Raw genomic sequence first — 24,827 nt, 5'->3', positions numbered from 1 at the left:
ATAAATGGGAAAAGTGAAGGCCAAGAAATTAATTAGCAGCCGTGACGGGCCTCGGGGATGTGAAAAATAGGGCTACCACTGGGCCCAAGTCGGGTCCAATGGATTTTCTCGGTCAATTTCACAAGCTCCGACCACCGATCAATGATTAGGGTTTCCACTTTTCAATTGATCAACATCAAACACTTTTCTTCTCGTCTTCATTCATATCAGATGGATTTTAGCCATGCTTTCAATTTTATATTTTTATTTTTATTTTTGAAAAGTGTCAAAAAAGAAGGCTACATGTAGTCCAAGGCAGGGTGAATGATGAACCCTTTGTTCTTGATTGCCAGAAGCGGCTGTAGTCCTATTTATTAATAGGGAGAAGTTGTCTGGCCGGTGGCTGTTTCTGTCGACATATCTGCTTACCGAACTTCTCACATCTTTTTTCTCCATTTCTCTTTTCTTTTTGATTAAATTGCACAATTTCGTGCAAAATTTGGTTGCAGTTGAATTTCGATGTAATTCTATCTGTTTTTAATTGGTGAGGTGAAATTCTGTTTATTCGGTATAGAAGCAGAATTGATTGAATTAGACTGCAAAACAACAAAGAAAAAGCAGAATAGGTAATCTCGTCTGTAATGGTGGCGGTTGTTGGGCCACTGATGGGATTGATGAGTGGGACGCTGGTGTATTACCACTGCGCTTACCAAAATTCTAGCGTTGTGTCTCTCTTCGCCGACGTCTTCATCGTTCTCCTCTGTTCGCTGGCGATCCTGGGTCTTCTGTTCCGCCACATGAACATTGCTGTTCCCGTTGACCCGCTCCACTGGCAGATCTCACAAGATGCCGCTAATTCTCTCTTCGCCTGCCTGGCTAACACCCTCGGCGCCGCCGAGTCCGTCCTCCGTGTCGCCGCCACCGGTCATGACAAACGCCTCTTCCTCAAGGTGGGGTTCCCAAACATACAATTACATCCTTCGATTTCTTCACTTTAATTCTGTTCCAACTGAATACTTGGACTGCAAACAAAAAAGTTTATTTTTCCCATTGCTGCATCTGCAGAGAGAATCCTGATTTTTGTTCTGTTGGGCCACAGGTGGTCGCCTGTCTTTATGTGCTTTCTGTCATTGGTAGAGCAATCTCAGGCGTCACCGTTGCCTATATTGGTGAGTTTATGTTTCCCACCGTGCATACTGTATAATGAACTTGCATCTTCTGACTACTGCATCATTTGCTATTGTGTTATTCTTGCCCCAGATTGGCGACAACTAGATTGAATATAGCAGCTTAAGCTTTTATATGATGTGTTTTAGTTGTATTGTTGCTATGAGTTGTCCGGTTGCGTTCTTGCTGCATACACTGTTGATAGGCCCTTTAAAAACTGCTTGAGAATGCCTGATTTGGGTTGATGGCATGATCTTCTGAGGAACCATAGAATTTAAGCAGTTTCTTGGCTGGTGGATCTTTTAACAACCTTTTTCTTGTAATATTAACTTTCCCACGCAATCTTTATTGACGAGAAAAGGACATTTTTATTCTGATTGGCATATTCCTAGTGTTTGTTCTTTCATAAAGGTCTCCCTCCAAATTATCCCATACCAGTTCTTTGAAATTGCTCAGGAATACTTGCTGCTCTTGTTGCAGGATTGTGCCTGTTCTGTCTTTACCTGGTTGCTGAGAACTCACAAACGAACGACACATGTTTGGGAAGACTTTGTGGGAGAAGAGATGCCACAGCTTCTGTTCAAGAAGACACATGATCTTCATGCTTCTGCAGCAAGCACCTATCGTTGATATTTACATTCTTCTTTATAGTCTCTTGGAAGATTGCCTATGTGTTCACTGTATCTTATTATGCTCGGGCAACTTAGACTCTTTTGTGGCTTCTTAATGAATAATGCTTCTATTCTTTTGCCAACATTCCCTTGTAGCTCATCAAGGTAAACTAAATACCATCAATATATCATATAATTCATTAAAGTTAGGGATAATTACAACATCCTCACTTGAGAAAAGGTATAATATGACATGCATTTCTCATTTTATTTAGAAAATTACACTTAGCATTCTTGATGTATTTTACTGTCCAACAAATAAATCCACCTATCAATAAAATTTACAAAGTTTATAGACATCAACAAAAAAGTTGAATAAAAGTTTATGTTTATATTCGATTGAATATTATATATTTATTGAAAGTCATCAAAAGATTTTCTAATCAAATTAGTTAGAAAATATTTGTTTAGCATGAAAATAATTTGTAATGAGGGAATTGAAATTAAATATAATTTTTTATTCTACTATGTTGCTAAATTAATAGATGGAACTATTTGTTGGAGGGTAATTACAAGGGTTGTACGTGTAAGGGGGAGGTGGTGTAATTGTCAGTTAATATACATGCTCTTATTTTTTTTCTCTTGAGATATTATGCGCACGCGTGATTACAGCTAGTTGAATAACCTAATAATTTGGAAAATATTGGCATTAACATTGAAAATTTTGCAGTGTAATTGAGCATACAGTTTTATGAACTGACTTGTACTTCTATTCTTCTTTCGAATAGGGTGTTGCGCCTTAGTTAAGCTTTAACCACTACTCTGATAATCAAAATTAACAGGTTTTGGTTTCCTGGGATTCTCATTCATGGAAAGTAAGGTGTTATTTGCAGATATAGTTTGTAATATTAAGCTGGTATATGATATCATTACCATTATTAGTGCACATATGGATGTCAAAGTCGTTATTGACTTTTATATAATTTTATGACAAGAAGTTTTATATAGATAGAAGTAGTGTTTTTTTCGTTATAATAGATAGTGTCTAGGATAGTGATTGAATTATCATTTTGATTATCCCGTGGCAAAATACATGTGCCTAAGTTGAATAAAAATTAGTGATCAACAAAAAGTTGGTCTGAATATCATACGCTTTATATCAATTCAAAAATCAATTTGGAGTTTATTTCTGAAATTGCAATAAAACACTATACAAATCCGACTAGCCATTTCGATTGATGAGAATCTTTCTTCTCTAGAAAAATATTCCTAGTTTCCAAAATCAAATACGACCAGGAAGCCATTTACATCTTCTCAACTATATCAACCAATTCTGCATACGAGGCTGCCCTCAGTTTTGCTTCAGATGGGCCGTAGCAACTCATATCTCTATCCTGGCTCTTAATTGGCTTCATCATCTTCCTCCGACCGGCCCAATAATCAGTTTAGCTAGTAGCTTGCTGCGTACAATTTACAATCCCATTTCCTAGCGGTTCAAAATGGCATCCAAGTTCCCACTTCTAACTGTAGTTTTAGCAGCAAAATCCTCCCTGCAATACACAGAAGCACTCCTTACCGGCACGAAACCAACCAGTCGATCCCAGCCCAAGTCCTTCAGCACCTTAAGGCTTGGAATTTCTTTAATTGTTCGTTTATAGGAGCCAAACCACTTGGCCTGCGTGTAGGCTAGGCATCGCCATGGCGGCACGCTTAACTCCATGCTCTTCAGCGACTCTCTGATGGCTCTGCACATGACTCTCACCACCTGCTTCAGCTCCTCAGGTTTCCCAACGAAAATAGGAGGGAAAACATCCAGCAATGAAGCGTAGCGACCCGTGGGACGTGCAATTGTGAACTCTCCCGCTAGAGATACTTCAATTATGTATCGGTTTCCGCCTGCATTGATGTCGACGTACTCGTAGTTACCCGATGGGTTTCGGCCATTTTTCTCCCACTTCGATTTGCAAAGGCCTACGTAGTTATAATTTGAATGCACGAAATTAGATTAAAATAGAATACTTTTACCCCTTTCAAAGCAATTAACGGAATATGATTGATCTTGAAAAAGAAAATTAACTTGGAATAATGAAGTTTGTGATGAGCCCAAATTAAGTCATTGGTGTGCTAAAAACTCATTACGAAAGCTCACCGGCGTCAAAGCCTCTGCTGCGCAACCGAGCCATTAACCGGCGTTTAAAATCCGTTGACAACTTCTCATCGCCGCCAAGTTCTCCCACCGCCTTCTCCACCTCTGCACGAATGCTCCTTTTGACGCCGTCATCCTCACGATCAAATAACATCTTCAAAAGATTCTGCAACTCAAAATCCGGAGAGTTGTTCTCAGGTTGTTCATCATCAATCTCACCCCCACCATCCACATCCTGATCATCAACCTCTTGATCACTCGTCTTTTCCTCTCTCATGATTTCGCTCTCGAGAAACGAGTTCACGAGATGAGACAAATCCGCAGAGTGCTCGGTCCCGCTGCTCTCCCATGACCTAACCCTGGCTGCCTGGTCGAACGCCGCCGCCGCCCGTCTGAACTTCACCGGAATTTTCACCATTTCTGCCGGTTGTGGTAAATTAATTATTTTCTTTCTTGTGTAGTCCTTTTCGAATCTAGCCTTTTAGTTTATGAGCTGCGAGAGAGAATGATAGTAATGGAAGACGATCGACCATTGCGGATGCTTTTATGCTTTTAGACACAGAGAAAATAAAAGGTTTGTCTGGAATTGGAGAAATGATGTCGCTATATATGTCGTGATTATGGTACAACTATGTTAACATCTTATGGACCTAAAATGGAGTCACTCCACTGTGTGGATGAAGACATTCAGTGGCTGCATATGTTTAATACATAATATTTATTTGATCAGCAATAAATTGATAATAAATTTATCTGAATTATATAATTTCAATAAATTTGACTAATATTAATTTGTTTATTAAATGATAATAAATGTAAAAAAAATATTATATATAATTTTTTAAATTATAAAAAATCTATATATAATCAATTATCCCTAAAATTAAATGAGAGTAACCATTGGTGAAGAATAAGGCCATCCAATGTACTTAGAGCGGGAAATCAGACCAGGTTCGTTATATCATCCAACTTAATTTATTCTAATAATTAAAAAATTATGGAAGAATGACATGAAATGACGTGTACCAATCTTCACTTGAGTCAGGTACTAAGTGTGTTCACTGACTTTCTTGTCAATTAATATACTACTAATCTTGAAAAAAAATCTTTTTTAAATAAAATTTAATCAAATTCAACCAATCACAAAATAAGTGTAAAACATTTATCATGCAATTGATCATTTTTATTTAAATCATCATACCACAAGTGTATTGTACTTATTATATAATTGATTTAAATACGATCAAATTCGATTTTAGTTAGAATTTTCTCTAATTATGAAACATCTTATTAGATGTAGGACATTTTTACTAAGGCTAATTGATTTAATTTTTCGTATTTTGAATAAAATAACTAAATCAATTAATATTATTTTAGAAATGCTAAAGTTTGTGTGGGTAATTAGTTGTAATAGAATATTAGGAATTTTGTTTTGGAGATTGGGGTAGATAATAAGTAAGGTGAGTGCAACGGCTAAGTTCATTCCAGACCGGGTTCATTGAATCTCTCTTATCCATAACTTACTGTTAATCCCAATCACCATATTATTGGAGCACAAAAATAAAAGATAAGATTGTCGAGTCCACAACGTGCACTAACATCATCACCACCCCTGAAACAGAAATTTTACGACATTAGATTTTTATGAACTTGGCCGAGTTATTGTCCACATACACTCGTCAATCGTCCTATGATATAATTCGAATAATGTTAGTGGTGGATGTAATAATCTTAATTGGTATATATATATATATATATATATATATATAGAGAGAGAGAGAGAGAGAGAGAGAGATTCCTAATTAACCCGATAACAATCTAACATTATGCACTTCTGGAGAGTTCAACGACATATGCTGATCAAAACAAAACTGCAACACGCTTTAATTTTGTAAGAATCCCATTCTAATTTAGCAGAGCAACATCCATCATTCGCTCTTAACACTAATTAAACTTACCATTATAACCCAATCTACACTACCTCTGCAAACCATTTCCCACTTGGTACAATTTTTTCTTAACCAGCTACCTTCCTGTCCAAATTATGGGACAAAGGCTCTGCTGCCTGAGGCCACCGGCTACACATACACCACCCAGAAACGCGAGGCAAACTAGAAGACTGTCTGATGATGAAGAAGGTGAGGTTTAAGTTGCCTGAGGAAGCTGATATTATAATATTCTACTCCCAGTAAATGGTGTTTTCTTCACTTTGTTGGATGGATTCATAAGAAAATTGGAAATTAAATTTGGAGTACCAATTAATTGTATGTTATTTTCTTTATTTGATCCAAATGGTAAGATAGCTATTATCATGTATTAAAAAAATAATGGATAAAATTAATCTTTGGGGTATCTAAATTATAATATCCTTTACATCCAAAATAAGTCAGGCACATGCAGCTGACAAGTGTAGTCTTATGATAAAAGCTTGGTTGATATGGCCAGACACATCATCTTTTAATTCAAATTAAAAATTTGATTGGATTTAAATGACTTATAACAAGTATAATATATTAATAGTATAATTAAATAAATAAATTAATTATACAATAGATATATTATATTTATTTTATGATTGATTAGGCCCAATCAAACTTAATTCAAATAAAAGCCCAGCCAAGGACCAAGTAATCCTAAGCCACTGAGTTGGGCTAATTCTAGTTATCGATTCCTGGAATTATTCAAAGAATATATATATATTCTAGTAATATTATCCTGTAAAGAAAGCATGAAAGTGAGGCAACATTGTATTTCAGAGGTTGCCCAACAAAACCCCAAATATGCAGTTTATGATCGAACTCATCTTTTTGTTTTTCCTACTAATAATTCCAAAATATTAATTAGCTAAACCCTAATGCTATTTATATATGTATACATAGACAAGTAAATTTTGGAAGTAGCAGCCAACCCCAACCCCATTATTAATTATTACTCATCAAATTAATTGAACCCACACTTCCTGCCCACTATTAATAAATGCTCTTTTTCCCCACAATTAATCCATCTTTCATATTTTCCTTTTAAAATTACATATTTATATATGTAATCTATATCACATGTTGCCAATAATTACTAAATCTTTCTGTTTGCTTCAATTTTGAAGGAGAATACCATAAACCTGAGTTTGAACTGAGTTTATACTTTTTTCAATTGTGAGTGTATATAAAATTATAAAACACTAACTAGTAATATGGTGTTGACATTTATTACAATAATTTTGATTTCCTCGAGAAAAACACAACCCAACAACCTATATATGAAAAAACTTTGCACTACAACCAAAATATATTTTTAATAAAATAATATTAAATACTCATCGCATTTCTCAATATAATTTTAGATTTAATAAAACCTCAACTCATTTTTAGAAAACCAAAGAAAAGGCGTCAAGACCGAGAGAGGGAGCAGGGAGCGGGCGGCGGGAAGAAATAAATGAGTCGATGTGTGTGTGTGTGTGTGTATGTGGTAGGTGAAAATGAAGGTGAATGTAGTTTAGGAGGCACGTGGATTATTACCAGTCTAGTAACGTAAATGCTGAATCCACAATCTCACACGTATGTTTTCTTCTTATGATCTCCAAAAAAAAAAAAGAGAACACAAATTTCATCTACACACACACCCCTTAGGAAATTAGAGAAAGGTGGGCAGAGTGGACGCACCTACCTACCACTCTCTCCTATATTAGTTTCCACCTTATTTATAGAGCTATTAAACTTCACTGCTCTGTCCCATCCCATCTCATCCTGTGCTGCACTAATTTAGTGTAATTTAGCTAAGAGAAATTGTGGATATCTTCCCTCTCTTCTTCCTCTTTTTGCCTTTCTAATTTACGTACAAGGAAGAAAAGTGGGATGGCTGCACTAGTGTTCAATGTGTTGGCTGCTGTGTTTCTTGTGCAGGTGGTTGTTCTGAGTGGGGCTGTGGTTTCGGCTCGAACCCACCACGTCGTCGGCGGCGAGGGTGGTTGGGGACCCGATTTTAATGTCAGTTCTTGGTTAGCTGGGAGGGTGTTCAGGGTTGGTGACAAAATATGTAAGCACCTACGTACAACCTCACTCTTCTACTACCTGCATGCTTTTTTTTATTATGTTTCTGTTTACATAATGAATTTTGTTTGAGTAGGGTTCAAGCATTCAGCAGGAGCAGAGGAAAGCATCGTAGAGGTTGAGTCGCCGGAGGAATTCCAATCATGTAATCTTAAGAACCCTATCAGAATGTATACGGACCCTGTAAGTCATGTTGCCCTGGAGAAGGAAGGTGTCCGCTACTTCACCAGTGCTAACCCGGACAGTTGCCTAAACGGCCTTAAGCTCCCTGTTGCCGTTGTTTCCCCTTCTGAATTCGACCCGCCGTTTCCGGTTCAGCCGTCTCCTGGCCTTGGGCCATTTGACCCTGAATTTGGCCCCTCACCGCCTATTGAACCACCTCCTTCATTTGGCCCCCCTGTGCCTACTAAACCACCACCTGCATCCGGACCCCCTGTGCCTACTGAGCCCCCTCCGGCATTTAGGCCCCCGCCACCCTCTGCCGCCACCCATTTGAATGGGCTAAACTCGGTGTTGTTCGCTGGGTTGATTTGCTACATGGGCATCTAAGTATAGCAGGTCACCAATATTTTAGTATCACTTCTGTTAGTCCCCTTTGTTCCCAGTTATGTTGCAGTTTGTTCTTATTTTCCAGAACAAACTCCAATTGTTGTAGCGTCACCTTATTTAACTTTGTTATGTTTGGCTTCAAGATTTTTCAAATACCTAATAACGAATCTTATTTGGATAATTCGATATTAGGGCTGGTGTAAATTGTTGTATTTATTTATTTCTTGATGCACAATATGAAGTACTTGAAATTTGAATAAGATATTTTCAGGTAATAAATACAACAATGTTGCTAATCTAATTCACGGCTACTTCTATTACATTGATTACATGACTATAATTTGTGAGAATATTTTATTGTAATTATATTCTTTTAACTTATAAATATTAAATTTACTTCTCTACAAACATAAAAGTATTAGTAGGAAAATGCTGAATAAGTAATAAAATTGAAAGTTTATTGAGCTTTTTTTTGGCAACAATATATTACGTCCAAATTCTGATGGAAATCGATCAATTAGAAATGTATTATTTTTAAAGGGTTATGAGTGTGATGTTGAAAGTTTTCCTGTAAATAATATAATCTTATATTTTTATATAGAATTCGCAAAAGGTATAATTTTATAATTTTAGGTAGAATATTGGTGTAGTTAATACAAAATATTTCAATTTTGAAGTATTTCGAAATATTTGTATCCTTCTCTCAACTCCCTTTTTGAAATCCAAATATAGCCTTACAATTTGTACAAAGAAAGATTTAGGAATAACTCCATTTTCATCACTTGGCCAATGATTTATTTATAAAAATTATCCATACATATCCTTATGAGAAACGTTAATATTATTTACAAAAATCATTCTTAATCTTTAACAAATTACACATGCACCTTCTCAAAAACATGGACGTACAAATTATCCTTTCTTTTATCCCCTTGAAATTGGTGATCTCCTAATCAAGGGAAAGACACATCTAATTTACATAAATAGACTAACAATAAGGTAACTGTAATCATCCCAAATAATGCAATTGAGCCTTGTAGTACTGGAATAGACATTTTGGGATTGTCTATCAAATCACCACCTAAGTGCAGTAGAACATAACAGGATCAAAAATTTGAACCCCAAATTATTGGAAGTGCATAATAGATCACAGATCTTTAACAAGCATTTCCACTTAAGACTAGCATTTTCCGCACTGGACCTATGCTATCACAAATCATTTAATGTAATATTAGAACTCCAGAACAAAGTATGTAATACGCTATCAACAAAGCAAGACATGCTAATACGGCATCTCATTATCAAACATTGTTCACTTTCTTAAACATTTGGTTTCAATACTCTTCTCCTCATCTTTCACTAAGGAGCTCCCACTTAGTGGCTTGGATCAATCTACGAAAATACGAACTCCCTGTTTTTCTTATTCAAGAGAATAGCTATTGAAATCCAAAAGTTTCCAGCTAGGATTTTGAGAGTTGATAGAAGCATGTAATTTGAACGGTACATTAGGGTACACTGGTCAAAGACCAAAAAATCATCTCTCCCGCAGAACTACGTAGTTTGCCCCATTCGTCTTCTGTATCTTTGATATCCTTCTCAAAATAGCTGCAAAAGCATCCTTGTCCTGCATTCACAAAACTTCACTCAATACACAATAGATCGGAATAGTGAATGCTAAAACCAACTTCCACATTATAATGTAATTTGGTTAAATTGCCCAACACAACTGAGAAGGTGACCAAGTCATTGCCATCAACTACATAAAAGTGGTTATTTATGTTACTTTTGTCACCAGAGAGAGTGGGATAATCTCCCCTAATAGGGTGATTTACTCGCCACTTTCAGAGAGTCAACAAAAATGAAGGAAACTAATAAATAGAATTCTCAACCAAAGCCGCTACTCATTCACACACAAACACACAGAGATTAGGCATGGGGATGAGGAATTTTGACTATTGCTAAAGAAAGTAACTCTTAGTTATCTATGGAGAAGGGATGAATAGGTATACAATTCACAGAAATGGTTGTACCACCATAATTTCATGAATTTTGGTTAATATTTTCAGTCGTCATGCATTTAAGGTTTCCACCCCAACCCACCCCGATAGGAAATTAAGATCAAGAACAAGAAGGAAGACCAAGATATTCTCCACAATTATCATTCAGCCAATGAGAAACCTTGAAATCACTGAGAACCTAACTTGTCAAAGTTCAAAAAATAAATCGAAACTGCAGAGAAAGAAAATCATGAATTTGCAAAGAAACTAACAGCTGAAGTTTTTGAGGTAAAATAAAATAAAGTTCCTCACCTCTTTCAACTTTAGTCTAGATTTGAATTTGGCTACAAGATCCTGTGTGGTCACTGGTGTCTTCTGTAATAGAACAGCCCTGATTTCATCTTCAGTAACTGGTCCAGTAGGAGCAGCTGACCCACTTTTTGATGGCGCTGGTGGTGTTGCACCTTTAGCAGGTGTACTGCTCTTTGTGGATGATACATTCTCATCTTTCACAGGTTTTACCTCCTGAATTGCAACGAAAGCTTCTAATAAGTAAAACAAAAAAACAGAGGACATTCACCCAGAAACATGCAATGAAAATTCTAGAAAAGCTAATATCCATCAAAATACACAATCAATCACCCACATTTTCTGTTTTCACTTTCTTCAGAGGTGCGCCATTAGTTGACTTTGAGTCCTCGCCACTGCTTTTTCTTTTCGCCTTTGAAGACTTAGAACTAGATGGTGTCCCACGACCAGTCCCAGAAGTAGTTGATTTTAGAGGACTGCTGTTATCAACTGGCTCTTCTTTAGGAGCTTCCTTCTTAGGGGCAAGTACTGGAGATATATCATCTTCCGTCTAACAAAAAAGAGAGAATTATACTCTTACTGATGAACTTGTATAGAACTTCTTCAAGCTTCTGAAAGACATAGGCAAGAATTTTAATAGGTAAAGCTACCCAACCTCATATTTATCTATTAAATTTCATGTTTATGGCCAATATAAACCTCAATTCAGGTATTCATCAAAAAAAAAAAAAACCCTCAATTCAGGTGTCATATTGTCAAGAAGGTCATATACAATTCTGAGTACGATGATATTTTCTTAGTCTCTCAAACTGTTTTAATATTCACTAACCAAAACAAATCACATTTTAATTCCTCAAGACAACATTAAGAAACTGACATAAGAAAACATACATCATCGTCGTCGTCGTCATCCTCTGCATCTGAATCATTGAGCCCATTAGCTCGCCCAAGCAGTTTCTTCAACTCTTTCCCAGATTTGCTCAGCCCTCCCTCTTCTTCATCACCTTCATCCTCATCTTCATCATCCTGAAAAAATGGATTCCGTTAGAAGTATAATGTCATCCAGGGTAGCTTCACTACAAAACAAGGGCCATTTCATATGATGATGATGGAAGACGGAAGTGTTTGTTAGAAGTTTCTTACAAGCTGCACCATATCTAGAAGTTTCTACCAAACATCTACTATGACCTGCCTTTAACTAACAGCAAGTGTACTTAAATGCAAAGTTCTAACATAGAATAATTTTGCTTCGAATGCATACAGCTGCAGAAATGGAAATATGACCTGCTTAATTTCTGGAGGAGCAGGAATTTCAGGGGCCAAATCTTCACGTTCCTCGGGATCATTTCCAACTGCTTCATCATCATCTGTAAAAATTTCTTCATGCTCCCAATCATCGCCTAGGAAAATGAATATATATTAGAAGGGGATATGGGATTTTTCCAAGAAAGCTACTCATTAGTATGTGTCGATATGACAAGGCATCAGGGCTTAAATGAGAATTGAAAGTGGAAGTCTACAAAATTGGCATTCCCCTAAAGAGCAGTGGTTAAGAATTAGTAACTCAAATCATTGCTTCAATCAGTTTGTGTAATTTTTTAGGAAATGGAGTTTCATTCTGGGATGTAAAATAAAGGAAATAGGACAAAGTTTGGATCCTGACAAATGCAGAGATTGAAAAATATAGATGGCATTACATAACAAGACAATGCAAACTGACAAATGCATGTATAACAAAGAAGTATAACAACTGATCAAGCGTCACCATCAAATTCCTTTTGTGCAGCGAATGAAAACAATCAATAACTCAGCATACATTTAAAATCTAACATAGAGACAAAGAAGGAAAGATAATCCCAAAAGGCGTTAGTTCAATAACACAAGTACATATACACCCAGTAATAAATTCCCAAGCCAGGAGAAAAAGCTAATTCTCACTACATAATTAAGCAAGATGTGCCACTCTAGATAACCGAAACAGATGATTAACTGACTTAACCTTTTAGTAAAGTTAAATATAAGAAAAGCACATGCATTCTCACCTTTCTCAATATCATCGTCATCAAAATCAAGGTCACCACCTCTTGGCCCTTCTTCATCATCATCTCCACCTTTCTTGTTCAGTCCTAGCCTACTTTTTCGTGCTGCCTCTTCGTCTTCGTCTTCCTCTCCCCTATCCGAAGCATTGGCTTCATCATCATCCCCTGTGGTTTTTTTACGCCCCCTCCCACCACCACCTGCACTTTCCCGATCATCAAACTTTTCGACTTCACCAAAGGCTGCAGCTCCATTGTTGGCCGCTTTCATCATCCACCTCTGGTAACCATCAGCAGTTTTCCTTCTATTTTTCATTTTTTCTTCTGCTTCTTCCAAAGTGAGTTGCTTATACTGTGCCACTTTGTTGAAATTGTACCTATAAGCAAGCAACACAAAGTATAAATTTGGACATGCAAACTCACAATAATATGGGTACACAGTATTACTGATTACCAGGAACCAGCAGGAATAGCAACAAATTCCTTCCCTTGAAGCATTAGAAGGTAGTATGTTGCCGACTGAGAACCCTCAAGCTGACCATGATATTGAAACTGGCCTGTTTCATCTTCGAGCAGCCAAGGTTTATTCTTGTACTTCTCCTACACAATACAATCATATCACGACAGCAAGCAGCTAAATAAGTAAAAAAGAGATTTCTTCGCAGTTAAGTATAATGGGTTCTTACTCAGCAAAGCTTCCATACCAACACAAAACATGATAAAGCATTCACCTTATTGCTCTCAATTTCAACATACAGGAACTATATGTAGAAACCCCACCCCGTTAATCACGAAACAAGTTACAAGCATTTCACAGGAGAATTTATAGTAAGAGAAACATTAGGGATTTCAGAAATTGTGAGAAAATGAAACTGGGAATAGTATTAGGTAAGAGAAGTACCCGCAAGGTATCAGTAACTTGGCGCCCCTGCAAACCTTCTTTCTGCAATGACCATTTATTCTCATTTTTCTTCTTAAAATTAGGTATTCCAGTAGCAAATCTTCCAATAAAATAATTCTTGTCGTTACTGTAACAAGCCCGAACATTATATTCCTATTTACAACAAGCAACAGCCACGTGGAACAATCAGATAATAAAGTTAGTTAATCAGTGCCTACATAAATGCAGAATTGATGAGTGATTGAACTGGAAGCATCTGTTGCAGAAAACCACCTCTTTCAATGTCAAGTTTTAGCATCATTCTCTTGGATATCTTTCAAACATGATTTCAAGTAATTAATCACTAAGATACTTCTAATTTCGGCTAGGTAACAACAACGTTTCAGAATCATCCGAACCTGGCAACCTACAAAAGCAAAACACGTGGCGGGGAGAACCTAACAAAAGAAGTTCCTTCCGACTTCCGCTGCAAGAACAGGCCAACTAACTGGATACATACAGGCACTGGTGTATTCGACACAGGCAGAAACACACAAAATCAGTCCACTTAAATCCCTTGCCAAGAAACTTCATCAAATGAATAAGATTGTTAGATGTTCTAAGAGGTTTCTCATTTTAAATCTCTTCCATGTAATTTTATCTAATAGCATTGAGAGATTCTGATTCCCAGAACACGGAACCAAGCGAATCCACCCACATCATTATTAATCCTCTTTTGGTTCAGAGTCCCGAAAAAGACAAAGCAAATATGTCAAAAGGTACAGTTAACAGGCTCAAACTTAATTATCTCATTCTTTGATATATCATTCCATGCCAGAGAATCACAAGCCAGCCATTAACTTCATGTTTAACAGTCTCAATTGCACATAAACAGTAGGACAATAATTCTTTCTGATACTTTCAAGAGTTCGCAGATATTGATAATCAGCTAAAACGCTTTAGTATATTTTCAGCTTCAGCCTAAAACCACACTCAATTCACTGATGTTCACTCGGAAATAAAAACATATGCGAGTGCATCCGTGTCTGAATCACATCATTCATTAAATATATCAGTAAATATTTTGCATTTGATAAGAAACTGCGAACCCTTATAAGGTGAGTGATGGGGGTGCCGCACTCGTAGCACTTGGCACGATTCTCGGCCATAGTTTTACCACAACTCACGCAAAGCGTTAGGTGCTTGCACTTGCTGCCATACAGCTCCGCCGTCGATCCACAACCGCTGCACGACGGCTTCAATATCAAATCAATAGACATTCCTTTTTACTTCTGTTTCCAAAACTCTCCTGCATCACACACGAGAATTCTGATATTAAAACCACAATTGCTAATCGTGGCGAAATTCCAAGGACCAATATCAATCCGAAGCCGGCATCCTAGGGTTTCAACAAATTGGTAACAATGTTAAAAATATCAGTCAAACTGAGGTCATGATGCTCAACCTTGATGGATCAGAGATAAATTTGCGTCTCCGCGCGGAATTGAATTTTGGATGTTGTCGTTTTGATCCACTCTCAATCAAGTCTTCTTCGTGAGTTTTATAGAAGTCCTGCCCCCGTCTGCCCTTTCATTCTGACACTCGCAAAAGAAAATAAATAAAAGGAGGTGTGGTTGTTTTATAGGCGTGAAGAGGGGTCGGTTCCTCTTCGTTTGTCTTATCTCTTGCATGAACCGAAAACGAGTTTTCTCGTCGCGTTAACTTGACGCGTTCCTAGTGGATTGGGCTTAAATTAGGATTATTTATTCGGCCCAGGAAGGCCAGAGCCCAGAGGGACTTCGGCTTCTTCTTATCAAAAATATATTTGATATTTCTATAATTTAAATTAAAAATAATTGTACTTTCTTCTCTTAAATTTAATGTAATTATATATAATTTTTTATAATTTAAAATTTATATTTAATAATTTTAAAATCTATTTTTATTTAATAAATATATTTTTTTATTAGTCAAAATTCACCATATGTATTTATGTTAATCAAAAAATTGAATAGAAAATTAATATTAATCGTCAATTAACTTATTACTTACTTATTGTAGGTCAAAAAGAAATTCCAACTAAAGTACTCTTATAAAGGTGAAGATACATCTCATCACATGCACTAACGTGTGAAAATGTATAAAGATAATTTGGTTGTAAAAAAATATATATTTGATCTGTAATAAATAAATAATAAGTTAATTTGGGGTAAATATGAACTTTTATCTATTTTTTTTGTTAATGTAAATTTGATGAATTTTAACTAACGAATGGACTTATCTATTATATAGAAACAATACCAGAGGTAATAGATGTCATTTTCAAACTACAAGTAATTTACATATAATTATACAAAACCTTATATGACAGGAATGTAATTATCCTTATAAATTATAACTAATAGTTAATAAGAATTGTCTGAGTGTTTGACTTATGTGGTTACAACCATAAATGTTTAGTCTCTATTGTATTTAGGGATGACAACAGGGCATGTTTGGGTGTATCCAGGATCACCCCACCAACTCTATGAAGGACTTGGATCTGCCCCGCCTTAGTTATTTTTAAGTCCCATCCCAATACAAAAATCATTGAGGCGAATTCAACCCGATAGACCCGATTCTGATTTGTGATCCAATTAAAATCTAGTTTTGTGATCCTATAATGACTAAAAAAATTCTGATTTGATTGTGAGGCATTATAACAAACTTACAATTTGTGTTACATATCAATCCATCGGCGGAATTGAACGTAGCAAACCTCAACCCGGGTGTCACGGGCGGACTCTCTTGTCACGCAGTGGAATATATTTTTCGCTCGTGCGGCGTCTCAGGTTTCACTCAACCTTCGACCAGCCTTCGCACATCTCAGAGTTTACCGACTGTTCGTCGCGTGTCTTCGACACTGAAGCTCGCTAGCACGACATCTGAACGCATCCCTGCGCGGCACCGCGTGCCTTTGCGCTCGCCTATCCAAAATGCCCATGTTCGCCGAGGCTCTCGGCACGCACGCCTTAGCGTCTCTTAGCGGCCGGCCCCGACTAGCTAGTCTGCCGCCATGCGTCTCGCCCACAATCTCGGAACCCGCCGACGCATCCCTCGATGGCAAGGAGCATCCTCGCTCTGCCTCGGCGTTACGGCGCTCCGCATGCGCCCGCAACGCCCATCTCATGTCCAATGCACACTCGGGGCATCCTTGGCGCACGCCTTCGTCGTGGCCGTCTTTTATGCCTCGCCCGAGTAGGACCGCACCTTAAGTCCGAGGCCCACATGATATGCCGACATCTTGCTTTGATCCCGCATGGCATGCCCGACATGCCTTCTTGCCTTTCGACGTGGCTACATAATTTGCCCACAATGCAGCGTCGCCCCACGACCGCTCATCTTGGCCAACGGACCCCCATGGACGGCTAGAACCCGATAGCGCATGCCATGAGTTGGATCACGAGGTCTTGGAGTGCTTGCCTCGATCACCCATTCGCACGAGAGGTGTTGCCCCAAATATCTCGCAGCCCGCGGAGCAACCTTGCACGTCACACGGAACCTCTCGGCCGCATTTGTGCCCAACGTAGGCCGTCCTGGCCCTACGCTGCCCGTCCGGTTCCCATGCCTTTCGGGGACTCTAAACACTCCTTTGAGATGCCTAGAGCCGGCCCTTGGAGGCCCCCAACATGCCCCCAAGAGATGCTCATTTAGTGCCGACGTTGCCTACCGCCATTGCCGTCGTGCACGGGGAGGGCCGGCTGGAGCTCACCGCATCGTACCCCCCTTATAATAGGCTTAAGAAAGTTTTTCCTATTTCCAGCAGTAGACATTGAAAGGGGTTGAGGAGCGCACCTTTTTCGTATCTCCCTCAACCGACGTCCAAATCACGTGCCGCTTGAACCGTAGCGTAGCCTACGACTTCTACATCATAACTCTTGAATTTCAGCCCCATCCGATCATCCATCGCTGAGGAATTGCCCACGCAATATTCTGAAATTACAGTCTCGCCACTGCACTGGCAGACTCTGAAGATCATCGTCGTTTCCTACCCAAACGGAACCGTCTACCTCTGAAACATCTTGGAGGTGTTCCCAACACTCCAAGGATCTCGCCATAGAAACAGTTTTGCAAATCTCGAAAGATAAAGCACTCTGCTTCATGCATTTCTCTCCTGCTCGCACGCAGGGTGGCGCCTGATCGTCGCCCTTATATCTCCTTGCCCAAACGTCATCGGAATGACTTTATACTTGGCGGATAGCATCCCCACACATCAAGGAAGTTCCCATACGAACAGTTTTGCAATCCCCAATCGGTAAGAGTCTCTGCTCGTAGGCCGTTTGCGCACTTGCGTGCCGGCCGGCCTCCCCTAGCCGCCCGCACGTACTCCGTAAGTCACTGCCGGCCGTCTTGCCCAAGGAGCGGCCAGTGACACCGGGTCACATGTATTACTCCTGTTGTAGACTAGTTTTAAACGGAGTTCATTTTAGCAGGACTCTACCCGCCCATCAGCCCCAAACATCTATTTTCCGGGCCTCCGCATTGAATGCAGGGAGCGCCAGGACCCAATCATCAAGCCACAATTCACCAACCTTGCGTAAACCAAACCACCACAAAGAGTAAATGACTTCATGTTTACCGGGACCGTCTCTAACTACTCGTCAATTCTTCTTTTTCCGTAAATATTCTACAAGTACCCATATGCCCTTCTCCTTTATTTCTTCTACTACTCTTAAACTGTTCACTCTCACCTTTCACTCTCTTCCTACATCGCCGGAGCTCTCGCCTAGCTCCTAACGACGTCACCTCATCCTTGGCTCCTCTGCTATGGTGCTCAAGTCTTTCGTCGAAGTCCATCCGGACTCGCACTTCCCTATTCAGAACTTGCCGTACGGCGTCTTCAAGGCCGAACCTGGTTCGGAGGCCAGACCGGGCGTTGCAATTGGCGACTATGTGCTGGACCTCTCCGTGATTGCCTCGGCTGGACTCTTCGACGGTCCGTATCTCGAAAACTCCGATTGTTTCAACCAGGTTTGCGTTGTTTCTCTTTCCTCAAATTTTCAAGTATGGTTTAACTTTTCGTTTGAAAGTTGGAAGTAAATAGAATTGGAGCGTTGCTCGATATTATAAATTGGGAAGCATGAGGATACGGCTCTCGTAAGTCGACATATAATTGCTGCTTTTTGAATTGTTGCCGTGAGTGGTTGCATCATCTGAGAGTAGAAGTCATCGTAGAATAATCAAGTTGATTTTTGGGGATGATTGCGGGAGTAACTATAGAAATTAGTTTCACTGGAAATAGACAACTTAAAAGGAAGAAGAAAAACACAAAAAACAAAGAATAACAGTAAACATAATGTGTTGTCTTAGATGGAGGTTCTAGAAGAACCAAGGTAGTCGCCCAAAATTCTACGTTTAGGAGGTATCCAGTGAGAATGTAACTACACATCCTGCTCGGGTAGTCAAACTCTTTCACTTGCTATGACTCTGTGGAAAGGTATCGCTGCTAAATTTATTTTCTCTGGAAATTAATCAAATAAACAATAGTAGAAAGCATTCTGAACAATACTAATTTTTACTGATGGCTAAATGACATGTTACAGCCTACTCTCAATAAGTTCTTGGGACTGGGACAACTGGCATGGAAGGAAGCTCGTAGTACATTGCAAAAGCTATTATCAGGTTGGCTACTCATTTATGCATACCGTGGGTTATAGTCTTTCAATTTTCTGACTTAATGTGGCAAAAAATCAATTAGACTATCTGGTAACATTTATCCTTGCATTTTGGAAAACAGAGAAGTCATTATTTATATCTAGTAAATTTAGTATGCTCACTTTGCTTTTGCCGTAATGCAGCTGCAGAGCCAATATTACGGGATAATACTAGTCTAAGGCAGAAAGCACTTCTGCCTATGGTACGTTGTTCATGTTATTCTAAATATGCTTAGTTGATAAAGTGCACTGTTTTAATTCTGCTGATGCGTCCAGGACAAGGTCCAAATGCTTCTTCCTATTGCAATAGGGGACTACACTGACTTTTTTGCGTCAAAGCATCATGCGAAGAACTGTGGACTTATATTTCGAGGCCCAGAAAACCCAATTAACCCAAATTGGTATGGCAATTCAGAACATCATTTCAAAGCTGAAGCATCTCTTTCCCTTTCTTTCTTATATTTTTCAGCTCCTCTTTCCAATGGCTGCATGTTTTTCAGGTTTCACATTCCTATTGCTTACCACGGGCGTGCATCTTCTATTGTCATCTCTGGCACTGACATAATCAGGCCAAGGTTACAAAACTGAATTCTTATTTACTTACTGGCAAACTATCATCAATGTCTAAAGCCCAATGGCTGCCACCATTCTTGATGCATCTCTTGCTAGATGGAATACTTGCATATACCTACAGCTAACATGAGTGCACTAAAAAGCAAATTTATGATGAAGCATAACATTAGACTAATGAATCCATACTGGAATTTTTTGTCCAACAAACCAAAACAAACAATAATTCTCTGCTGTATGGATATCTAACTTATCTAGAATTCAGATTTATACGCTCTATAGTTAATAGTCACTTGCATTTCCATGCTGGAGCTCAACAGTAAAGGTTTCAATCACCTTACATGCTCACAGGATTCTTTCTATTTCTGGTAATCAGCATGTTTCCGTGCTCCATTTTCTGAAAGGCTGCTTTACATCATATTTCAATGAATTTTGCTCCTTGGTTTATTCTTTTGGTTTAATTTGGAAAAGTCATGGCCTAGTTTTGACTCGCAACACTCCTGGACCCTCCTTATCTCAATTCTAGAATTTACAGAAGTCTCCATCTCAATTTTCTTATTGTGATCTATCTTATTTTGCATTTAACTTCCGTATCACTGGATAGAAGGTTAATCCTAAAGTATTTACTATACTTGCTGTAATTTGGTGCTAGATTCACTACTTGAGTTAGTTTCTGGTCAATTTTCTTCTCGCGGTTTAGATTATAGTGCTTGACTTCTGGAATAATATTTAAATCCAGAGGACAAGGCCATCCAACAGTGAATTCTCTACCATATTTTGGGCCTTCTCGGAAGTTGGACTTTGAGCTGGAAATGGTAAGCATTTTTTTGTCAAAATAAAAAGTAGATTCTTGGTCAAATTATCTTAGATCCCATCTGTTTTTGCATTCATGTTTATATGTGATAGATATATAATTCCAGTGACCTACTGCTTTTGGAACTAAATCCTATTTCTGGTTGTCGAATTGTTAAAATGCATTTAGGCTGCTGTAGTTGGTGCTGGGAATGAATTGGGGAAGCCCGTGGATGTAAATGAAGCTGCAAATCATATCTTTGGACTTGTCTTAATGAATGACTGGAGTGGTATGCATAAACCTTTCTCCAAGATACAAAATCACCAGATTAAATCCCATAAATTTTGTCCACTCAATTTTTAATGCCATTATATGGTTTTGACAGCAAGAGATATTCAAGCATGGGAGTATGTACCTCTTGGTCCTTTCCTGGGCAAAAGTTTTGGTAAGAAATCAATGCATTGCTGACAGTGAACTTTACTCAAAATAAAATCAAAGTTTCTAAATGGTGTTATCCGAATGTTGATGATTCCATTTATACTGTGATGAAATCATCAGTTGTTCTCTGATTAACTTTTTGGTGCACTACAGGTACGACTATATCCCCATGGATTGTCACCTTAGATGCTCTAGCACCATTTGCTTCTGATGCTCCAGATCAGGTACTCAAACTGTGTATGATTTTGGGTCGCAGCATCCTGGTTTATCTGTTCTTTCCAGAAACTTAATTGTTTGCGGAATGTTAATTGCAGAATCCTCCTCCCTTGCCGTATCTTGCAGAGAAGGAATACAAAAACTATGACATCTCCTTGCAGGTGTTTGACTCCTCTATGTGCCTCTGCATGTCATGATGTATAAAATACCTCTTTCTTCATGTATATACAATTTGATGTAACTACAAGCACCTTTACCTCCAATAAACTTCTCATTTTGTGTGAAAAATGAATAGGATGTGTTTTACTTCTTATTTTATATGTTTATGACTAGGTTCTTATCATACTTATAAAACCCCCTTGAGTATTTGTTTTCACCTAGAAACATGGCATCTCTACCACCAGGTTTCCATTGTACCCGCTGGCCAAAAAGATGCATGCATTATATCAAGAAGCAACTTCAAACACCTGTGAGTTTATCAGCCTTTTTCTTGTTTTGATGATTTCTTTTTTTTTTTTTTTTGACTTGATTAATGACAGTGAAGTTTGTGATCATTACTGAGGACAAATGTGTTTGCTTTCCTTGGTATAGATATTGGACAATAACCCAGCAACTTGCCCATCATACTATCAATGGCTGCAACTTGAGGCCTGGTGACCTCCTTGGGACTGGAACTATAAGTGGTCCTGTAAGATCTTATTCCAACTGATGCCTCAAATGCAGTTTGCTGATTATCTTTTTGCCCCTTTTAGCACACAAAGTGAATACTTTCTTAACATGCAGGAACCAGACTCTTACGGATGCTTGCTAGAGTTAACCTGGAATGGACAAAAGCCTTTATCTCTAGGTGGAACTACTCGAACGTTTCTGGATGACGGAGATGAAGTCATTTTCACCGGCTGTTGCAAGGTTTAGTTTCTCTGCACATTAGTTACTTCTAAAACCTATCTTTTTGTGTCCATTCCACCAGTAACTTATCAGATTGACTTGCAGGGGGGTGGTTATAATGTTGGCTTTGGAAGGTGCTCAGGGAAAATTCTTCCATCACCACCTTGAAAACCTGTTAATTTTTTGTTCCCATTCAACGCCTCCTTGTCTCTCAGGCTTATGCTAGCGAAAATTACGGATAGGTGTGAAGATTTGATGCATTGATCTTTGTATTGCAATGACTGTATCTTTGTCGAATTGTTGTATCATTAGTGAATAATGAACCTGACTTTATACAATTCCTGCTTTGGCACCCAAGCGAAAAGCTTTATCCAACGTTTGTATTGTGATTATATACCAGCAATAAGCCCATAATAGACTCGAAGCACCAATGGATTCTAGATAAGCTATTTTATTATCGACATCATAGTTCATCGCCTTTGGTAACTTTTTCTCTGTTTTATTTTAAATTAATGTTGAATTTAAGTAGTTGTGAATATTTAAAGCCGAATAAGCACTATGAAAAGGTTACAGATTGTAAAAAATCTTGTGTTGTGATTTTATAAGAACTTTAAATTCATACGGGTGGATTATACAAGAGGGCCAAATATACGTTAACGTTGAGCATTGCTCGAGTGATTCTGGATTGGCACATGTACCATAGCACCACCGACTGAGCCCATGATCCGAGAAAGGGTTTGGGTCCCGCAGATAACGGGCAGGGCACTGCTCAAACCCATTCGCCATACGCGCCAACATAAAATTTAGAAACGTCCACATTCCGCAACGTCACACACCACCCTTTACTCCTTTCTCTTTCCTTTCTTTCCCTTTTCACTCTCTGCTGGTAAGCATGAAATCCTCCCGCAAGTCTAGATTTTTCTCCTCCGCCACAGCCACCGCCACCGCCGTTGTATATACTTTTCAGAATGACCACGCTGTCCCTGAGCCCGACCACAAAATTACGGAAATCCCCATCCAGACCGCCCCCGATGAACAGCCACCTTCGAAACCCGTCCCAATAACTATTCACCTCCCCTCACGCCCCCAATCCGGAGAATCCGTGGCTGCTGTTAAGATACAGTCCGCCTACAAAGCTCACGTGGTCCGTACCCTTGTCAGGAAGATCTCTGCCGTCAATTCTGAAGCCAATTACTGGCAGAAGCTCATCCAACGCCAGGTATGATTTTGTTGATCCGTGTTTCTTTACTCAGCTAGTAGAAATTCGTGGACGTAATTAATATTCTCATCTCGGAGCGAACCAAATTATGCTGAAAGTGCTTCAACATTGGCAAATTCACGTCCGCCGGTAACCACCGTTTTTCTTTTTTCCTTATTCGGTTGGTTGATTTGAGTTTGATGGATCTGTATGTCGGACTCTGGGGTGCGGAAGAAAATTTTCTATCTTCAGCTAATTTTCTTAGTTTCTGGGGCACTACATGCAAATGAGAAATGGGGTTTTGCACATTATTGATCCGCTATCGTGTCATTCTAAATGTATGTCTTAAGTAATTGTGTGTGGCAGGAGACAGTTGATGCTGTACGTACGAGTGAACGGGATCGGATCAAGATCAATGAGGCATTGATGGGCTTGTTATTCAGGCTTGACTCAGTTCCTGGGGTTGATCCTAATGTAAGGGAGCTGAGGAGACATGTCAGCCGCAAGATTGTGGGGCTGCAAGAGATATTGGATGCAGTTTCGGATGCTAGAGTCGAGCAGTGGGATGGATTTTTGAGGGATTGGGATGATATTGTTGCGGGGATTGAGAAAGAGGTTTGCAAGGAAAGAGGTGGTGGGAATGAAATGGAGAGGTTTTGTGCTGAGCATTTGGGTTTCCAGTGCCTGCAAAGGTTCCTTCGTGATCAATGATTTTAGGTATACATACATATTATACTTCTTTTAGTTAATGCGTAAAATTTATATATAGAATAAGCTGTAACTATGTGACGAATGATCTTAGGCACGCATATATAATACAGACAAGACCTGTAAGGAACAGAATACTTTGGAAGTTATGGAAAATTATTTTTGACATGGGGTTGTAAGTTTGACTGAGACGTTATACAATATCGTTTGCTGTCTCTTGTGAACTAATGATGAAGTCAGAATTCTTTTGTAGAGGCAACAATTTCTCACTCAAATCTCAATGTATATGTTTCCGGCCTCGAATTTTAACTGCTACAGGCGAGCCATGAGTAGATATGAAGAGAACTTTGGGTGACAGGACTGTTTCATGCCCCTGAGACTCTAGAGAGGTCAAGTTTAGCACACCAATCTAATTCAATCAAAGGGGATGAAATTGCCTGGAAAAAGGGTACAAAGCTGAAGGCTTCCACCTTGAACAAATGACTTCTATTTTCATTGCTGCGTAACTCTCCACATTGATCTTATGTTTGTTTGTGTGAGAAGGTAGTCCAAGAACAATGGAAACCTATTTCCATAACTTGAGCCATTTTATTCGGCCAACAA

General features: G+C 38.7%; 6 protein-coding genes and 1 non-coding gene across 7 annotated transcripts; 5 read left to right on the top strand and 2 right to left on the bottom strand.

The window, feature by feature from the left end:
• Positions 1-76: 76 nt before the first annotated feature.
• On the top strand, positions 77-1,902 carry LOC105175281 (reticulon-like protein B22). Its single transcript, XM_011097668.2, has 3 exons — positions 77-929; positions 1,079-1,148; positions 1,627-1,902. The coding sequence occupies exons 1-3, from the start codon at positions 621-623 to the stop codon at positions 1,740-1,742; spliced, it is 495 nt and encodes a 164-aa protein (XP_011095970.1). The 5' UTR covers positions 77-620; the 3' UTR covers positions 1,743-1,902.
• LOC148784893 (small nucleolar RNA snoR109) lies at positions 336-424 on the top strand. The gene has a single exon (XR_016063456.1). It is a non-coding gene; the product is annotated as a small nucleolar RNA snoR109 (small nucleolar RNA).
• A 1,016-nt stretch (positions 1,903-2,918) lies between the features above and the next one.
• Positions 2,919-4,533, bottom strand: LOC105175280 (phosphoenolpyruvate carboxylase, putative (DUF506)). Its single transcript, XM_011097667.3, has 2 exons — positions 3,907-4,533; positions 2,919-3,728 (listed from the first exon to the last, which is right to left on the bottom strand). Exons 1-2 carry the CDS (start codon positions 4,319-4,321, stop codon positions 3,244-3,246), a joined length of 900 nt encoding a protein of 299 aa, XP_011095969.1. The 5' UTR covers positions 4,322-4,533; the 3' UTR covers positions 2,919-3,243.
• Positions 4,534-7,522: 2,989 nt separating this feature from the next.
• LOC105175279 (early nodulin-like protein 15) lies at positions 7,523-8,679 on the top strand. The gene is made up of 2 exons (XM_011097666.3): positions 7,523-7,935; positions 8,026-8,679. The coding sequence occupies exons 1-2, from the start codon at positions 7,755-7,757 to the stop codon at positions 8,496-8,498; spliced, it is 654 nt and encodes a 217-aa protein (XP_011095968.1). The 5' UTR covers positions 7,523-7,754; the 3' UTR covers positions 8,499-8,679.
• Positions 8,680-9,778: 1,099 nt separating this feature from the next.
• On the bottom strand, positions 9,779-15,344 carry RAP74 (transcription initiation factor IIF subunit alpha RAP74). The gene is made up of 10 exons (XM_088876383.1): positions 15,186-15,344; positions 14,830-15,029; positions 13,742-13,894; positions 13,295-13,440; positions 12,847-13,217; positions 12,089-12,204; positions 11,696-11,830; positions 11,142-11,354; positions 10,808-11,020; positions 9,779-10,122 (listed from the first exon to the last, which is right to left on the bottom strand). The coding sequence occupies exons 2-10, from the start codon at positions 14,998-15,000 to the stop codon at positions 10,033-10,035; spliced, it is 1,608 nt and encodes a 535-aa protein (XP_088732509.1). The 5' UTR covers positions 15,001-15,029; positions 15,186-15,344; the 3' UTR covers positions 9,779-10,032.
• A 3,013-nt stretch (positions 15,345-18,357) lies between these two features.
• LOC105175276 (fumarylacetoacetase) lies at positions 18,358-22,656 on the top strand. Its single transcript, XM_011097663.3, has 14 exons — positions 18,358-18,730; positions 19,303-19,381; positions 19,558-19,616; positions 19,690-19,814; positions 19,914-19,988; positions 20,723-20,798; positions 20,966-21,065; positions 21,162-21,221; positions 21,368-21,438; positions 21,529-21,591; positions 21,835-21,899; positions 22,022-22,118; positions 22,214-22,339; positions 22,424-22,656. Exons 1-14 carry the CDS (start codon positions 18,527-18,529, stop codon positions 22,484-22,486), a joined length of 1,263 nt encoding a protein of 420 aa, XP_011095965.1. The 5' UTR covers positions 18,358-18,526; the 3' UTR covers positions 22,487-22,656.
• A 450-nt stretch (positions 22,657-23,106) lies between these two features.
• BAG5 (BCL-2-associated athanogene 5) lies at positions 23,107-24,390 on the top strand. The gene is made up of 2 exons (XM_011097664.3): positions 23,107-23,537; positions 23,883-24,390. Exons 1-2 carry the CDS (start codon positions 23,211-23,213, stop codon positions 24,225-24,227), a joined length of 672 nt encoding a protein of 223 aa, XP_011095966.1. The 5' UTR covers positions 23,107-23,210; the 3' UTR covers positions 24,228-24,390.
• Positions 24,391-24,827: the final 437 nt, after the last annotated feature.

Source organism: Sesamum indicum, linkage group LG12 (assembly GCF_026168435.1).
Source record: "Sesamum indicum cultivar Baizhima isolate 11 linkage group LG12, ASM2616843v1, whole genome shotgun sequence".
NCBI classification, from domain to species: Eukaryota; Viridiplantae; Streptophyta; class Magnoliopsida; order Lamiales; family Pedaliaceae; genus Sesamum; species Sesamum indicum.
Note: the sequence above shows the minus strand (reverse complement) of the source record. Positions and strands in the feature narration are given on the sequence as shown.

What these genes read in the sequence shown, in the direction of transcription:
- LOC105175281 (XM_011097668.2), top strand. Translation starts at nt 621, where the DNA reads ATGGTGGCGGTTGTTGGGCCACTGATGGGATTGATGAGTGGGACGCTG. An exon ending in ACAAACGCCTCTTCCTCAAG is followed by an intron (nt 930 to 1,078) that starts GTGGGGTTCCCA and finishes GTTGGGCCACAG; the next exon opens with GTGGTCGCCTGTCTTTATGT. An exon ending in CGTCACCGTTGCCTATATTG is followed by an intron (nt 1,149 to 1,626) that starts GTGAGTTTATGT and finishes CTCTTGTTGCAG; the next exon opens with GATTGTGCCTGTTCTGTCTT.
- LOC105175280 (XM_011097667.3), bottom strand. Translation starts at nt 4,321, where the DNA reads ATGGTGAAAATTCCGGTGAAGTTCAGACGGGCGGCGGCGGCGTTCGAC. An exon ending in CAGCAGAGGCTTTGACGCCG is followed by an intron (nt 3,729 to 3,906) that starts GTGAGCTTTCGT and finishes ATAACTACGTAG; the next exon opens with GCCTTTGCAAATCGAAGTGG.
- LOC105175279 (XM_011097666.3), top strand. Translation starts at nt 7,755, where the DNA reads ATGGCTGCACTAGTGTTCAATGTGTTGGCTGCTGTGTTTCTTGTGCAG. An exon ending in CAGGGTTGGTGACAAAATAT is followed by an intron (nt 7,936 to 8,025) that starts GTAAGCACCTAC and finishes TTGTTTGAGTAG; the next exon opens with GGTTCAAGCATTCAGCAGGA.
- RAP74 (XM_088876383.1), bottom strand. Translation starts at nt 15,000, where the DNA reads ATGTCTATTGATTTGATATTGAAGCCGTCGTGCAGCGGTTGTGGATCG. An exon ending in GCTATTCCTGCTGGTTCCTG is followed by an intron (nt 13,218 to 13,294) that starts GTAATCAGTAAT and finishes GCTTGCTTATAG; the next exon opens with GTACAATTTCAACAAAGTGG. An exon ending in TGACGATGATATTGAGAAAG is followed by an intron (nt 12,205 to 12,846) that starts GTGAGAATGCAT and finishes TCATTTTCCTAG; the next exon opens with GCGATGATTGGGAGCATGAA.
- LOC105175276 (XM_011097663.3), top strand. Translation starts at nt 18,527, where the DNA reads ATGGTGCTCAAGTCTTTCGTCGAAGTCCATCCGGACTCGCACTTCCCT. An exon ending in TTTCCTGGGCAAAAGTTTTG is followed by an intron (nt 21,222 to 21,367) that starts GTAAGAAATCAA and finishes GGTGCACTACAG; the next exon opens with GTACGACTATATCCCCATGG. An exon ending in ACTATGACATCTCCTTGCAG is followed by an intron (nt 21,592 to 21,834) that starts GTGTTTGACTCC and finishes CTCTACCACCAG; the next exon opens with GTTTCCATTGTACCCGCTGG.
- BAG5 (XM_011097664.3), top strand. Translation starts at nt 23,211, where the DNA reads ATGAAATCCTCCCGCAAGTCTAGATTTTTCTCCTCCGCCACAGCCACC. An exon ending in AGAAGCTCATCCAACGCCAG is followed by an intron (nt 23,538 to 23,882) that starts GTATGATTTTGT and finishes TGTGTGTGGCAG; the next exon opens with GAGACAGTTGATGCTGTACG.